At 37.8% G+C, this 14517-nt stretch overlaps 1 protein-coding gene across 12 annotated transcripts in view; it reads right to left on the bottom strand.

Moving 5' to 3' along the window:
- LOC105473429 (glutamate receptor interacting protein 1) overlaps positions 1-14517 on the bottom strand; it is a 711108-nt gene that overhangs the window by 442593 nt on the left and 253998 nt on the right. For 3 of the 12 annotated variants that reach the window (XM_011727245.3, XM_071071483.1, XM_011727251.3), the window contains exon 1: positions 1145-1498. The exons of 4 other annotated variants lie outside the window; for them this stretch is intronic. In XM_011727245.3, coding sequence (XP_011725547.2) covers positions 1145-1277 — 133 coding nt within the window. In that variant the 5' untranslated portion in view covers positions 1278-1498. Of the gene's footprint in view, positions 1-1144; positions 1499-14517 lie in introns of those variants that run through there. 5 more of the 12 variants (XM_071071494.1, XM_071071485.1, XM_071071486.1 and 2 more) reach the window with 3 other exon arrangements.

The following is a 14517-nucleotide window of genomic DNA, read 5'->3' as shown; positions in this document are numbered from 1 at the left end:
GAGAAACATCTCTAAAACTCAGAGGTTACACAGGTAAAAGCAATACAGCCACATTACTCAAGCAAATACCAAATAATTACAATTTTACATTCTTGTATTATTGCCACCACATGAATTTTCAACCCTCAGCCTTCATCAATCACAACAGAACTGCTAGCATTTAGAAGGAATTCTCATGGCTTTCAATACCACAGAAATTAAGATTTAAATTATTTATTAGTTAATGCTCAGAGGTTATAAGTGGGATGCATTCATGATCAGACATCAAAAGACCAGAACTAATTAGGATTGAAATACAAGTTTATAAAGATCCTTATTCAAGAAGACAAATAAACAATTTTTACCTTTTTAAAAATGTAGATCATATGTAACTGTCATCTCCCCCCATCATAAACTCAGTGATCTCTGTGCATAGCTGCTTTCTCTGCACCCTTAGGCATTTCTGGGCCTTTTAAATCTAGTGGGACAAGTCTAAACCTTACCAGAAACTTAAAGCACTGACAGATAAAAGAAAAACGCTAGTTCTCTTCTATTTAAAAGCTAATTTACAAATGTCTCAATATAGACATATTACAGATACCACAGGTATCACTGCTTCTAGCTGACAGCAAATAAGAATTAACCTTATTTAATAACAAAATTGTAAACATGCATCAGAGAAAGGTACTTGAACTTCCTTGTACAAACAACATCTCAGATTAATCACAGATAACTGTCTAGAAGTCTGTATCAGGAGCATTAAGCATTAACATCAACTTGAACATGAACAATTATTTCTTCCAAATGAGCTAGCTTTCCCTATTCTGAAAGAAAAAGGAAAGCGACAACTACAACAGAGCATATTCTGGCCACCTACTATGTTGGCTTGCAACTTTTTTGAATGGCTTATTAAAATAACATAATTAATTCCACCTAAAATATTAACAATGTGTACAGACCTTGGCTGGTGATACTGTCTAGATGCTATTATCTAATGGCTGTTCTTGCAACAAATCTAGCAAAACATAGCACTTCAGTACTTACAGACTGCTCACAGAGAACACCATCTGAGAAACCTTTTGCATTTAAGATTAAGGCTCCACACAAGGTTTATTGTTAGCCCCAGCATGCGAGAAGGAACCGGAGGATGGAGAGAAGCGCTTACTTCGAAAATGCTCTGAAGCGTAATAATAGACATCCTCATAGCCCTCGTGGTAATCCTCTTCTGGTCGGTACTTTTTCCCCTTTCTTCTCCTAGATCTTCTTATCGCCTTGACAAAACCCAGGAAGCGGTCCATCTCTCACTTACCGTGCAGCACGGCACAGCTAGCACAAGAGCACAGCAACAGCCCAGCTGCTCTGCGAGTCGGTGGAGCATGAATGACCAATACCAAACCTGGACCAGGACAGCTACCCTTCTATCTGCTTCTGGGCTACCATCAACACGGTGACTTTGGCCATAGGAGGGGAAAGAAAATAATAGTGATATGGCTTTACCTTGACAATATTTCTCATTTAGCTCAATAAATTGTCAAATCTGTAATTTAAAAAAAAAGGGGGGGGGAGAGAAAGAAAGTGAAATGGTAATAAAAGACTAAGAGAAAAAACAAACGGCAAAGCTTTTGACTTTAAATAGCTTCAAAACAAAACAAAACAAAGTTCAAGAGATTCAGCTGAGGCAAGAGGAGTCCCAGCACTAGAATTTCACTATCCAATATCTCCACCATCCCATCATCGGGGCGGGGGTATAGGAGAAGAGAGGGGCGGGGAAACATATTAGTCAATGGACTGAACCAAAGTTAGAGACTGAACTGACTTTCCTACCTGCTAATCCCACACCCTAATCCTAGCCCACATTATCTCAAAACATGTGCTTGGGAAACCTCTTGAAAAGCTATTGTTTTGCAATGGGCGGACTGATTAACCCTTTGTGCTCTATTGCATATCATATTAATAAGCAGCAAAGTGGTTTCATCCATATGCACAGCCCTCTTGCTGACAGGAGTGTGCAGTATGTGTTAATTGGAGCAGCAGGGAGAAGGCTCAGCAGCTGCTTTCAAATGACACGTTTACCCACTGGGCATTCATGTATTCCAATCACTGTTTGATCTAAATATTAAAATGCACTTCACAGAGAAGCTTCTCATAGGCTTAGTAACAGCATACCATAATCAGCAAATAAAGCAAACTGCCTGGTTTAAGGGAAAAGAAATACAAATAATCCAACTCAACTTACACTTGAATTCAAATATAAACCTAGCTCAATTGTCACATTTTTTAAAAAATATGAAAGTAAATGGGCTAAACAGCAAACAAAACTTAATTCTCCTTGGTGAAGACAGTGGAAAGAGAGAAATTTCATAATATGCTCACATGCTGTTCATCCTTTATCTCTAAAAATCACAAGCTTTAAAAAATTATTTTTAAGTACAACAATCAGCAACACTTCATACTAGACAAGAGAGGTACTCTAAAGTCTAGAGAAGTCAGTGTTAATCATGAACAATTTTTTTTCCTCTATAGCTTCTTTTTTCTTCAGGTCTTTAAGTGAAAGATAATTTTTAACACCAGGAAAAATCTGATTTGTTTACAATATAATTAATCAAGCATGTCAGTATATTACCAATGAAACTAATGATATTCTGCAGCTCCATGTTTCCAGAAATATAATTTTTTAAAAGGCTTCTTACTGAATAAAGGTTGTTCAATATCTGTGTAATGTCAAGTTTGTAGGATCATCCCAGAGGGAACTGACTGCACTTTGCACTCTCTGTTAGATTCACAAGCAATTTGTCTGTCTTCTAGATTTACACAGTTCCCTATTTTCAGATATAAATTGATAATGATGGAGCAGGGAGAAATTTACTTAGAAAGGCAAATATTCATCAGCCAAGAATATTTCATGTCTAAAATGTGTAGTTACTTTCAATGGTTCTGTGAAGTTCCTTTACTCCCAGAAGTTTCCATTTTGTATGCCTTAGGAGTGAGTCTGTGAAAAGAAATACTAATTTAATGATGCTGACAAAAAGATGCTATAAAATGTTTTATGAACATCTTTAAATAAAAAAATCACTTGTCCTTGGGTTTCAAATCCTTTATTATTCTGATTCCCTCAACCGAAACAAACTAGAACAATTAACAAATAGTGAATGAGAAATTTGAAGATCTGGAGTTTAGACCTGAATAGTCACTAAATATATGACAATAATAATACACAATCTTTTAATTTAACCTAACAGTCCTAATAATGAGGTGAATGTCATTATACTTCTATGCATGAGCAAAAACAGGTTCAAAGGTGTTTCAGTGGTTTGTCCAAGATCACGAAGCTAACACTATCACGGCAGGTAATAGCAGGTATTTTTCACACCGGTTCAGAGATTATTTTGTCTACCTAACAATTACATGCATTAAAGTTCATTCTTTTCTATGAATATTTTATCTTGAAGTGGAATTTGAATATAATTGTCAACTTTCATTATTAATGGATCAAATATATATCTTGGTTTATGTGATTAATTCAAGTATATGTGTCTCCCAGAGATAATGCAGGCAATGAATTTTACGCTACACTTGAATTTTAACTCTTAAATTAGTAGAGTCCATATTAAGTTTTGTAGTTTTAAGCTCCCAGTTCAATCTAAAAGGACTAACTCACAGAAAAGATGGTGCTTTACTCTTTAATAGAAAGAAGATCCCATTTGCATAGAACAGCTTAAAACATTTCACTAGAGTTTGATTTTTTAATTTTGGTATTTAGGGACTGATTTTATCAAGCAGTAGTAAGCAACTATTTTTGCACAAGAACTAATGCAGACAAAGTAAAATTATCTATATACCAAACTCTGTATTCAGAAATAAACAGAAATTGTACATAACCACCTTTCTATTATTTGTTTACATCTGAAGGATTACATTTGTTAACATTTCAGTATCTGTAATGACAGAATTTTTATATGAGATGTGGTTTGGTGGTGTTGGGGAGGAGTTTAAGAGTTTAGCCATATATTTGAAGGCATACAGCAGAAGGTATAAAAGCTTACTAAAATAATCAGACATGCTTGGGAAGCCAGGATAAGGAAGCTGTTATTTAGAGGAGGTCCACTTGGGTCACAAAGAAGGAAAGGATGTTGCAATAGATGATGTAAAGGAGGGAAAGCATGAGTATATGGGCCACAATCTAAAAGATGGAAGGCTAGACACTTGGTGCTCTGCCTGAGGGGTGGCGGAGGTAAACGAGATCATTTTATTCAATTTTCCTGGCTCATCCTTCTTGATATGGTTTGTATCTGTGTCGCCACCAAATCTCATGTCAAACTGTAACCCCCGGCATTGGAGGTGGGGTCTGGTGAGAGGTAACTGGATCATGGAGGTGGATTTTCCATGAATGGTTTAGTACTATCCCCTTGGTATTACACTCTCAGCAGTGAGTTCTCATGAGATGTGGCCCGTTAAAAATGTGTAGCACCTGTCCAGGCACAGTGGCTCACGCCTGTAATCTCAGCACTCTGGGAGGCTGAGGTGGGTGGATCATGAAGTCAGGAGATTGAGACCATCCTGGCTAACACGGTGAAACCCTGTCTCTACTAAAAATACAAAAAATTAGCTGGGTGTGGTGGCGGGCACCTGTAGTCCCAGCTACTCGGGAGGCTGAGGCAGAAGAATGGTGTGAAACAGGGAGGCAGAACTTGCAGTGAGCTGAGATTGTGTCACTGCACTCCAGCCCCTGCGCGACAGAGCAAGACTCCATCTCAAAAAAAATAAAAATAAAAATAAAAATAAAAAAAGGTGTGGCGCCTTCCCCCTCTCTCTCTTGCTCCTGCTCTGGTCAAGTGAGATGCTCACTCTGCCTTTGCCTTCCACCATGACTGGAAGCTTCCCGAGGCCTCCCCAGAAACAGATGCCGCTATGCTTCCTTTATAGCCTGTAGAACTCTGAGCCAATTAAACCTTTTTTTTTTTTTTTTTTTTTTTTTTTTTTTATACATTACCCAGTCTGTTACTTCTTTATAGCAATGTGAGAACGGACTAATACACTTCTGAATTTTTTCCCATCTTCTACACTAAAATGATCCATGTTTAGCAATAAAGGGCCAACCTAAAATCTCTGTCAGTTCTTGGTTGTATTATAATAGCTAACTGTTGTTTAACAATTGATTAACAGTTAGCTATTGTAATACAACCAAGGGGTGACAGAATAGTATTGTAGTTCAAGTCCATTCAATTAGGTTTACCACTCTTTATGCAGAGAGAATGGCCCTTTCACTCCATAGCACAACCTCCAGTAAGAGGTGCTATTTATCAGTTATTGAGCTCTACAGTCTAAACTGATGGGTCAGTTGAGACGTTGCAAATGGCAGTTCACAGAATGCCACAAACATGTTTGGTTTGGCTCACATGAATGTTTGTAGTTTTGTTCTTGGTTTTTTGTTTTTTTTGGAGACGGAGTCTAGCTCTGTCACCCAGGGTGGAGTGCAGTAGCGTGATCTCGGCTCACTGCAACCTCTGCCTCCCAGGTTCCAGCGAGTCTCCTGCCTCAGCCTCCCGAGCAGCTAGGATTACAGGTGCGTGCCACCACACCCGGCTATTTTTTTTTTTTTTTTTTAAATAGAGATGGGTTTTCACTGTGTTGGCCAGGCTGATCTCAAACTCCTGACTTTGTGATCTGCCCACCTCAGCCTCCAAAAGTGCTGGGATTATAAGCATGAGCCACTGTGCCTGGCCTTTTTTTTTTTTAAATTGGACAAATATCTAAAAGTCAAGAGATTTCATAAATAAATCAAACTTTTTTTTTTTTCTTGAAATAGCAAAAGATCTGGTAACCTTGAGCCTGATTCCAATATGGCAACTATTGATTAGAGCTGAGTGGTGGCTGCCTGCCACCCATAAATAAACATGTGCTTTCCATTTAGCTACAGTCCCTCCCCTGGGCACGATTCAATCATTCAGTTACCACCTGGTCCCTGTAGGCATAAATGCTTGTGAACAATGGTTGAAGTACTATCCTGACTAGCCAGTCTCAAAACACTAATTACTTTAAAAGAAATTCCAGCACCCCTATATTTTGATGTAAAGAAAGCAGGCTATTATAACAAATTGGTTATCAGTTGAGCTAAATGTTCACTAAATCATAATATTAAATTTATTAGAAAAATTTGTTCACATGAGACAATAAAGCAGGTTGAATTATTCAACAAAATGCATTTCAACCAGCAATGGCAAATATATGTTAACAAATACGTATTTTTCAAGTACTAAGTATTTTCATTTTGGGGAAGTAGGCAATTGCCTATATAGCATTTACATGATTTCCGTACTCTTCTGAATTAGATTCTTCATCCCCTTTTAGGAAAAAAGAAATGGACCAACTATTGAGATTAAATCTTCAATTTACAAACTTCCCTAGATCAGTGATTAGAGAGTTCCCTTCAATGCATAATTAGATTGAGTAATGGTTACAGTACTATTTTTTAGTAACAGTATGAAACATATAGTCTATAAGAGAAATCTTTAAGACATTAAATTAATCTGGCCCTTTTAGATGTCAGAGCATCTGCATGCGATGCCAATAATTGCTGCCGCCTTCATGTGGCCTTGGGAGAGATACCCTGACCTACTGAGGATGAGAATGGGAAAGAAAAAAAACACTCTGTCCTCTGGCACTAACGGTATTCTCATCAGACCAACTACTATTTCATTGTAGCAAATGATTGGTAATATCCCTCTTTACTAACTGAAATTCATAGATCATGTAACTCATGAGCACATAATTTAAACACAAAATGCCTCTTTTTTTTGAGACAGGATCTTGGTGTGTTGCCCAGGCTGGAGTCCAGTGGTGCAATCACAGCTCAGTACAGCCTCCACCTCTCAGGGTCAAGCAGTCCTCCTACCTCACCCTCCTGAGTAGCTCGGACTACAGGCATGTACCACCATATACAGCTAATTTTTGTTTTGTTTTGAGACAGACAGGGTTTCACCATCTGGCTGATCTTGAACTCCGGAGCTCCAGCAATCTGCCCACCTCAGCCTCCCAAAGTGCTGGGATTACAGGCATGAGCCACCACGCCTGGCCTAAACACAAAATGTATTAATGCTGACATATATTTAATAATACATATTTCAAATAAGTGGATCTGAGGGCATTGCTACAACAGAAAATACAGTTAAATCCTTGCAACCACTTCTAATGAATAATTCTGAATTTGAGATGGGATCAGAAGCCCTTCCATACAACATACAGAAAATAAAAAGGTAGACAGGTAGACACCAGTATATTCACTGTACACTAAAACTGAAAAATACTTTATGTCTATATAACAGTATTTGCTTCCATGCTCAAATAATTATAAATAGATTTTCATTTATAAGAGTTTTTATTGGCCAGGCATGGTGGCTCACGCCTGTAATGTCAGCACTTTGGGAGGCCAAGGCAGGTGGGTCACCTGAGTTCAGGAGTTTGAGACCAGCCTGGACAACATGGTGAAATCCCATCTCTACTAAAAATACAAAAATTAGCTGGGTGTGGTGGTACGTGCCTGTAATCCCAGCTACTCGGGAGGCTTAGGCAGGATAATCGCTTGAACCTGGGAGGCAGTGGTTACCGTGAGCCCAGATCGCGCCATTGCACTCCAGCCTTGGCAACAAGAGTGAAACTCTGTCTCAAGGGAAAAAAGGTTTTTATTAATAGTAGTTATGTGAGGGTTGTACAGTATGCAAAATAAATTTTCCATGTGTAACCATGTCTCCCTCATTTTAATACTTCTAGCACCTTCAGCCACCATCCATGAAATGCTAGCAACGATCCCCAACCCACAGCATTGTGATAACCCAAAATATACAAAAAAAAAAAAAATCATTGTGTTTAAAACACTTTTTCCACAAATAATTCTTAATTGGGCCTCTAATTTGATTCTGTCCAATTACTACTTATTTGTGTTGTTTATTAAATAAAGCATAGAGCCACCTGCCTAAACAGTAATAATATACCCTAAGTTTGTTCATCTGCAAATTGGTGAATAAACTAAGCCAATTCATCCATCTGTGAACTATTTCAAGGTCGACTCTCCATTAGCTACAAGATTTTGAGTTAAAAAGACAGTGGAGGACAGTGCTTATAGTTTGATAATGTTTGCTCACTGAGCGTGAAATGAAATTTAACTGTGGCATGTCTGCATTTGTAAATTTATTGTAGTTGTTTAGACTTCTTGCAAAATGAAATGTCAAGCAGTCATTCTGAGACTGCAAATATATTAGGCTTCAAAGGGCTCAGATAACTGAAGTTACTGAGTTTTCAAAGATTTTTCTAATGTTTTTTCTACCATATAGAATATGTTCATTCAATAAGTGTAGAATGAGCATAAAAGTGCAAAAGTATAAAAAATAATTTCTGAATGTAAAATGCTAAGTGTGCTGTCTATTATAAGGGTTTCAAAAATGCTCATTGTATCAGAACTCATTTTTTCCTGAAGGTATATGTGTCTTAGGAGGAAAGATTTGGACTAGAAAATCTCTTCTAGCTACAAGATGTTATTATTTTTATGCAGCTAGATGCTTTGAAGTGATGAAAAATACAGTGCTGATTATAGTGTCTTTTAAGGTAACTGTGAGACTTCATGGAATCTATTTAAGCTCCATATTTGACGATTCTGAAGAATATATTACCTAATGCCTTCTATTTCCTGGAATTCATTTCATTTTCTCTCTCTCCTCTCTTCCTCCTTTCTTCCTCCTTCCCTTTCCTCTTCACCAACTTGTTCTTTTCAAGCTACTTGGAGATCAAGAAAAGTCTATTTATTTTAAGTTACGCACATTTATTTATTTATATTTGTTTCTTGGTTGGTTGGTTTTACCCAAGTACTGAATTTCTAAAAGCTGAGATTTTTTATTTATTCATTTGGCTACAGGAACATTTTCTTGGTATTTAAATTTGTTCTCGTGGTCTCACTTCTAAGTTGTCATAAATAATCTAATTTAAATTTCTCTTTTTTTCCATCCTCTAAATGCACTGCCATGTGATTCATTTCTCCTGCCTTCTCGGCCTTTTTCTCTTAAAGCCATTTTTTTGGCTCCCAATCCTAGCTATGATTTACAAGCAAACTTGTTCGGGTTAATAGCAAATATTTTAAAGCACTTGTGAGTTTTAGATTTTTTAACAGCCATTTATCCGATTTGAATTACCCATTATTCCTGCCTCTCCTCTTTACTTTTATTTATTTATTTATTTATTCATTTTGTGATGGAGTATCACTCTGTCACTCAGGCTGGAGAACAGTGGTGCAGTCTTGGCTCACTGCAACCTCTGCCTCCCAGGTTCAAGCGATTCTCCAGCCTCAGCCTCCTGAGTAGCTGGGATTACAGGTGCCCACCACCACGCCTGGCTAATTTTTTGTATTTTTAGTAGAGATGGGGTTTTACCATGTTGGTCCAGCTGGTCTTGAACTCCTGACCTCAAGTGATCCACCTGCCTCGGCCTCCCAAAGTGCTGGGATTATAGGTGTGAGCCACTGTCCCTGGCCTCCTCTTTACTTTTATTATTGAGCATTTGTCTGGTTCATTAGTCTGTTTGCTCATTTATTTACTCAATTGTTCTTCACACACATGTTCAATATTTATTATGCAGTGGGTGTGGAACAGAATTTGAAGGGAAAATTCTAAGTCATCATTCTCCTTGACAGTAGCTTTAGTTGCAAGTTCAAGTAACGAGTTTAAAACTATTAGCTTAAATTACACTTTTAGAATGTCTATGGCTCTAAGGATTCAGTTTTTCACCCTATAAAATGTATTTAGTGCCAGTCACATGCTAGATGTTTAATCCATGACGGCCTTGACCAACTTTTAGAACTGGTCCTATTTCACATTCTTGCTGGTTGATTTTTGGTGTTTGACATACTTTTTAGGAGGAAAACATTAAAGGCCCTTGAATAATTTAAACAATATGTTTCCATGAACCATGAAGAATATGTGCTTGTCTCACACTAAATCTGATTCATTTATTCGACAAATGCTTCCTGTGTGTCTCTAGTGCCAGACACTATTCACACTCTAAAGATAGAACAGTGCACATGAGGGTAACACTCCTCTCATGAAGGTATAATATAGATGAGGAGGTGTGTTAGTCTGCTTGTGTTACTATAAAGGAATACCTGAGACTGGGTAATTTATAAAGAAAAGAGGATTATTTCGGTTCACAGTTCCCTAGGCTGTACAGGAAGTGTGGTAAAGACATCTGCTTCTGGTGAAGGCCTCAGGGAGCTTACGATTATGGCAGAAGGTGAAGGGGAAGCAAGTATATCACACAGAGAGAGAGGAAGCAAGAGAGAGAAAAAGGTGCCAGGCTACTTGTAAATAACCAGCTCTCAGGTGAACTCATAGAGCGAGAACTCACTCATCGACACTAAGCCGTTCAAGGCAGATCCACGGACCTCCCACTAGGCCCCACCTCCAACATCAGGGATCACATTTCAACATGAAGTTTGGAGGATATCAGAGGAAACAGATAACGTACAAGTACATCATCAAACAAAGTAATTTCCAATAGTGAGAAGTGACAAGGTGATGCAATGTAAGTGACTCTGAAGGCTATATTAGAATGGGGAGAGCTGAGAAAGCTTTACCCGGAGGAGATACAACTTGAGCAAAGACCTAAAAAATACAAGAAGATCCATCCAAGCAAAGGTGTGGGGGCAGTACCTTTGATACAGCATGAACAGGAAGGATGACAACACTGAGTTGGCATTGTGCCAGGCACAGCAAGGTGACCACTGTGGAGAATAATAGGAGAGGAAACTAAAGAGACAGGGAGGGGCCAGCTCACCTCAGGCTTTCCAGGCCCAGATAAAAATTGTGGACTTCTATTCTACATGCATTAGGAGCACATAGAACTCACTGCACAGTGTTAAATAGGGAAGTGACATGATCTACCTTTAAGATGAATATTCTGGTTGTTTATGGAAAATGGGCGAGAGTGGAAATAGGGTTCTAAGAAATCAAGGATGATTCTTTGATTTTGGTGTAACTGGAAGGATAGTACCATGATAGTATTACTATGATAGGAATAATGGTGGAGATACATGTTTGAGGGCTGTGCCTTAAAATATTGTCTATATTATGTGATATATAGTTATAAATTTTATATATAGTTATATGCTTCATATATAGTTATAAATCTATGAATTTTATTTTAGAAGTAAATGTGCCACCCTCAGCTGTGCAACTGGAGCAAGTTACTTAAACTCTCTGTACCCCATTTCCTCATCTACAAATGAGGATAAACAATAGTACCATGTTCATAGGATTGCTGTATTAAATGAGTACATGAAGCTCTTGGAGACTGGTACATAGCAAGAAAAATTTAAATGTATCGTTGTTGATAATAAAGGTTAATTAACTGAAAGGAGCCTTCTTTTCATTTTCATTCACTTTATTATAGCTGCTTCTTATACAACCTTGTAATTATCTGCTTATTTAACTGTGAGTTCAAGGTAGAACTGTCCTTTTTATGGTTGCATTCCAATAGTCTAACATGTATTTGTCCCTTTATTAATTCAACAAAAAATTTACTGAATACTTATTATGTGTCCAGCTGCACTAAGTACTAGTGATGCCATTAAAAAAAAAAATCAATGACCATGTCTTAATGAAGTTTATATTCTGGGGGGAGAATGAGTTTATAAACCTGGGAGGCGGAGCTTGCAGTGAGCTGAGATCTGGCCACTGCACTCCAGCCTGGGCGACAGGGCAAGACTCCGTCTCAAAAAAAAAAAAAAAGAAAAAAGAAAAATTAAATAAATATATAAATAAGGTACATGTATTAGCTCTGTCACACTGCTATGAAGAAATACCCAAGACTATAGTTTATATTTTTTTAAAAAAGAGAGAGGTTTGACTCGGTTCTGCATTGCTGGGGAGGCCTCAGGAAATTTTCAATCATGGCAAAAAGCAATGGAGAAGCAGGGACCTTCTTCACAGGGCAGCAGGATGGAGTGAGTGTAAGCAGGGGAAATGCCAGTCACTTACAAAACCATCAGATCTCATGTAAATTCACTCACTGTCACAAGAACAGCATGGGGAAACCACTCCCACGATCCAATTACCTCCACCTGGTCCTGCCATTGACAAATAGAGATTATGGGGATTACAATTCAAGATGAGATTTTGGGTGGGGAATAGCCAAACCATATCAGCAGATCCATATTGGATATTTATATCCTTTATTTATATGCATATAGTAAACATTCCATACAAATGTGTTTTGTTTTAGGAATAAAGCAATTAGTATGTAATTAGATCTTCTTCTACTGGAATATTACTAACAAAGGACAAGTCAAATCTCATGACGAGGCAGCACATTAGTGATTCTCATGGATGAGGGTGGTATTATAAGAGGAGAGAGTCAGAATCACCTGGGGAAGAGTTTTTTCCAAATCACAATGATCCTCCAAAACCTAGCTTAGGAACTCCATTTTCCAGAAAGCTCTCCCTGATGCTCACTTCCCCCATCCCTTCCAAGGGGTCTAGGCCTGAGACTTAGAGCATCCCAGGATTACTCTGTTAGTTTGGATACTAGTTCAGGTGCTTTAACAAATTAGTAAGAGTGGCTTAGGCTGGGCACAGTGGCTCATGCCTGTAATCCCAGCAATTTGTGAGGCTGGGGTTGGTGGATTGAGCCCAGGAGTTCAAGACCAGCCTGTGCAACATAGTGAGACCCCATCTCTACAAAAAATAAAAGGAAAATTAGCCGGGCTTTGAGGCACATGTCTGTGGTTCTAGCTACTTGGGAAGCTAAAGTGGAAGGATTGCTTCAGCTCAGGAAGTAGAGGCTGCAATAAGCCAAGATCAGGCTGCTGCACTCCAGCCTGGGCAACAGAACAAGTCCCCGTTTCAAAAAAAAAAAAAAAAAAAAAAAAGGGTGGGAGTGGCTTAAACAAGATGAAAGATTTCTTTCTTTCTCTCTCTCTCTCTCTCTCTCTCTCTCTCTCTCTTTCTCATATTAAGGTCTGAGTGGTGGGAGAGAGGAGGCTGAACTATTACATGAGGTCTTCCAGGGATCTGGGTTCCTTCTGTCTGAAACATTATAACCCGAAATATTGTCCTTATATTCATGAGTGTGACTCAATATTGTCACGGCCAAGGTCTAGCACAAAGGAAGAGAAAAAACAGTAAAGTTTTCATCTGAGAACAGGATCAGTAAGTTGCATCTGTCACTTCTGTGTAGATGTCATTGTCTTTTGGCTCTACCCTACTGCATTGGAAGAAGGAAAATGTGGAGGACAACTATCTGTCTCCCCTCACTTACTTTATTGCAGCACTATTATTGTCTGTTGTGATTAAGACCATATTGACTTTCCCTGAAACCGATCTCAAAGCTTGCTCAGGAAAGAGCCAGTATTTTATTCATGTTTGTTTCCCTGGTACCTGGCACAGAGCTTGGCCTCTGATAGGCACTCAATTGCTGTGTATTGGTTGTACTAAAGGCTCTATAAAAATTTAATTTTCTTCTTACAACAACCTAGTAAGGTAGTCATAATAATCTCATTTTACAGGTGCTGATGTTTATAAACTTATTCATTAAAGATTCAATAAATTTTGGACACAGTATTTGTAACCAACCTTACGTAAGTCCTCGAAGTCCTCACTCTTCCATTAAACCACACTGGTGCATTTAAAAAAAAAAAAACACAAAAACTTGAGACTACCATTTAAAAATATAGCCTCAAAACCTTAAAGAAGTGTTAGAATTTTCAGATGACTAATAGCCTCCTTCTTATCCTAAAGCAGTGAAAATTTTCTGAATGACAAGAAACAAGAATTCTAATAGTACAGACTTTGACCTTCTTACAGAATCTTAAAGGCATTTTGAAAAAAACAAAACTACATCCTCAGTCCCATTTGCTCATGAAATACGTTCATATATTTGCTTCATGATTAAGGTTGCCCCCTTTATATTTTATACTAGAGAACTGTGAGGTTTATAACATTTTAACCTACTCAAGACACTAGATCTTTAAAACAAAGTGTAAGTAAAGCAGTATTTGCAAAAGATGATTCCTCATGAACATCCTTTCCTCAGAAAACAAGTAAGATTTTATCCAAGAATCTGAGAAATACCAAGTCAAACAAAATTAAGCCTGTTTTTCAACTGTAAGACTTCTAAGTGCTTTTATGACACTCCTATGCCAGTCTGACTCCTGACAGGCAGCAAACTTGTTTCATCACAGTAGAGACATAATTTTCTACATATATACATATATATATGTATATATGTATATGTATATATGTGTGTGTATATATATTTCCCATAGACTATTTCATTTTAAAGTGGTAAATTTTAAGTTATTTAGTCTCAAGACCCATCTACCTCTTTTAAAAATTACTGAGGACATCAAAGAGCTTTTGTTTATATGAATTTTATCTACTGATATGTACCATATTTGACATTAAAACTGACTATTTTATTTTAATTTTTACTCTTTGGGATGGAGTCTTTCTCTTGTCACCCAGGCTGGAGTGCAGTGACACGACTCAGCTCACTGTAACC

The sequence above is a fragment of the Macaca nemestrina genome, chromosome 10 (genome assembly GCF_043159975.1).
Source record: "Macaca nemestrina isolate mMacNem1 chromosome 10, mMacNem.hap1, whole genome shotgun sequence".
Classification (NCBI taxonomy): domain Eukaryota; kingdom Metazoa; phylum Chordata; class Mammalia; order Primates; family Cercopithecidae; genus Macaca; species Macaca nemestrina.
Note: the sequence above shows the minus strand (reverse complement) of the source record. Positions and strands in the feature narration are given on the sequence as shown.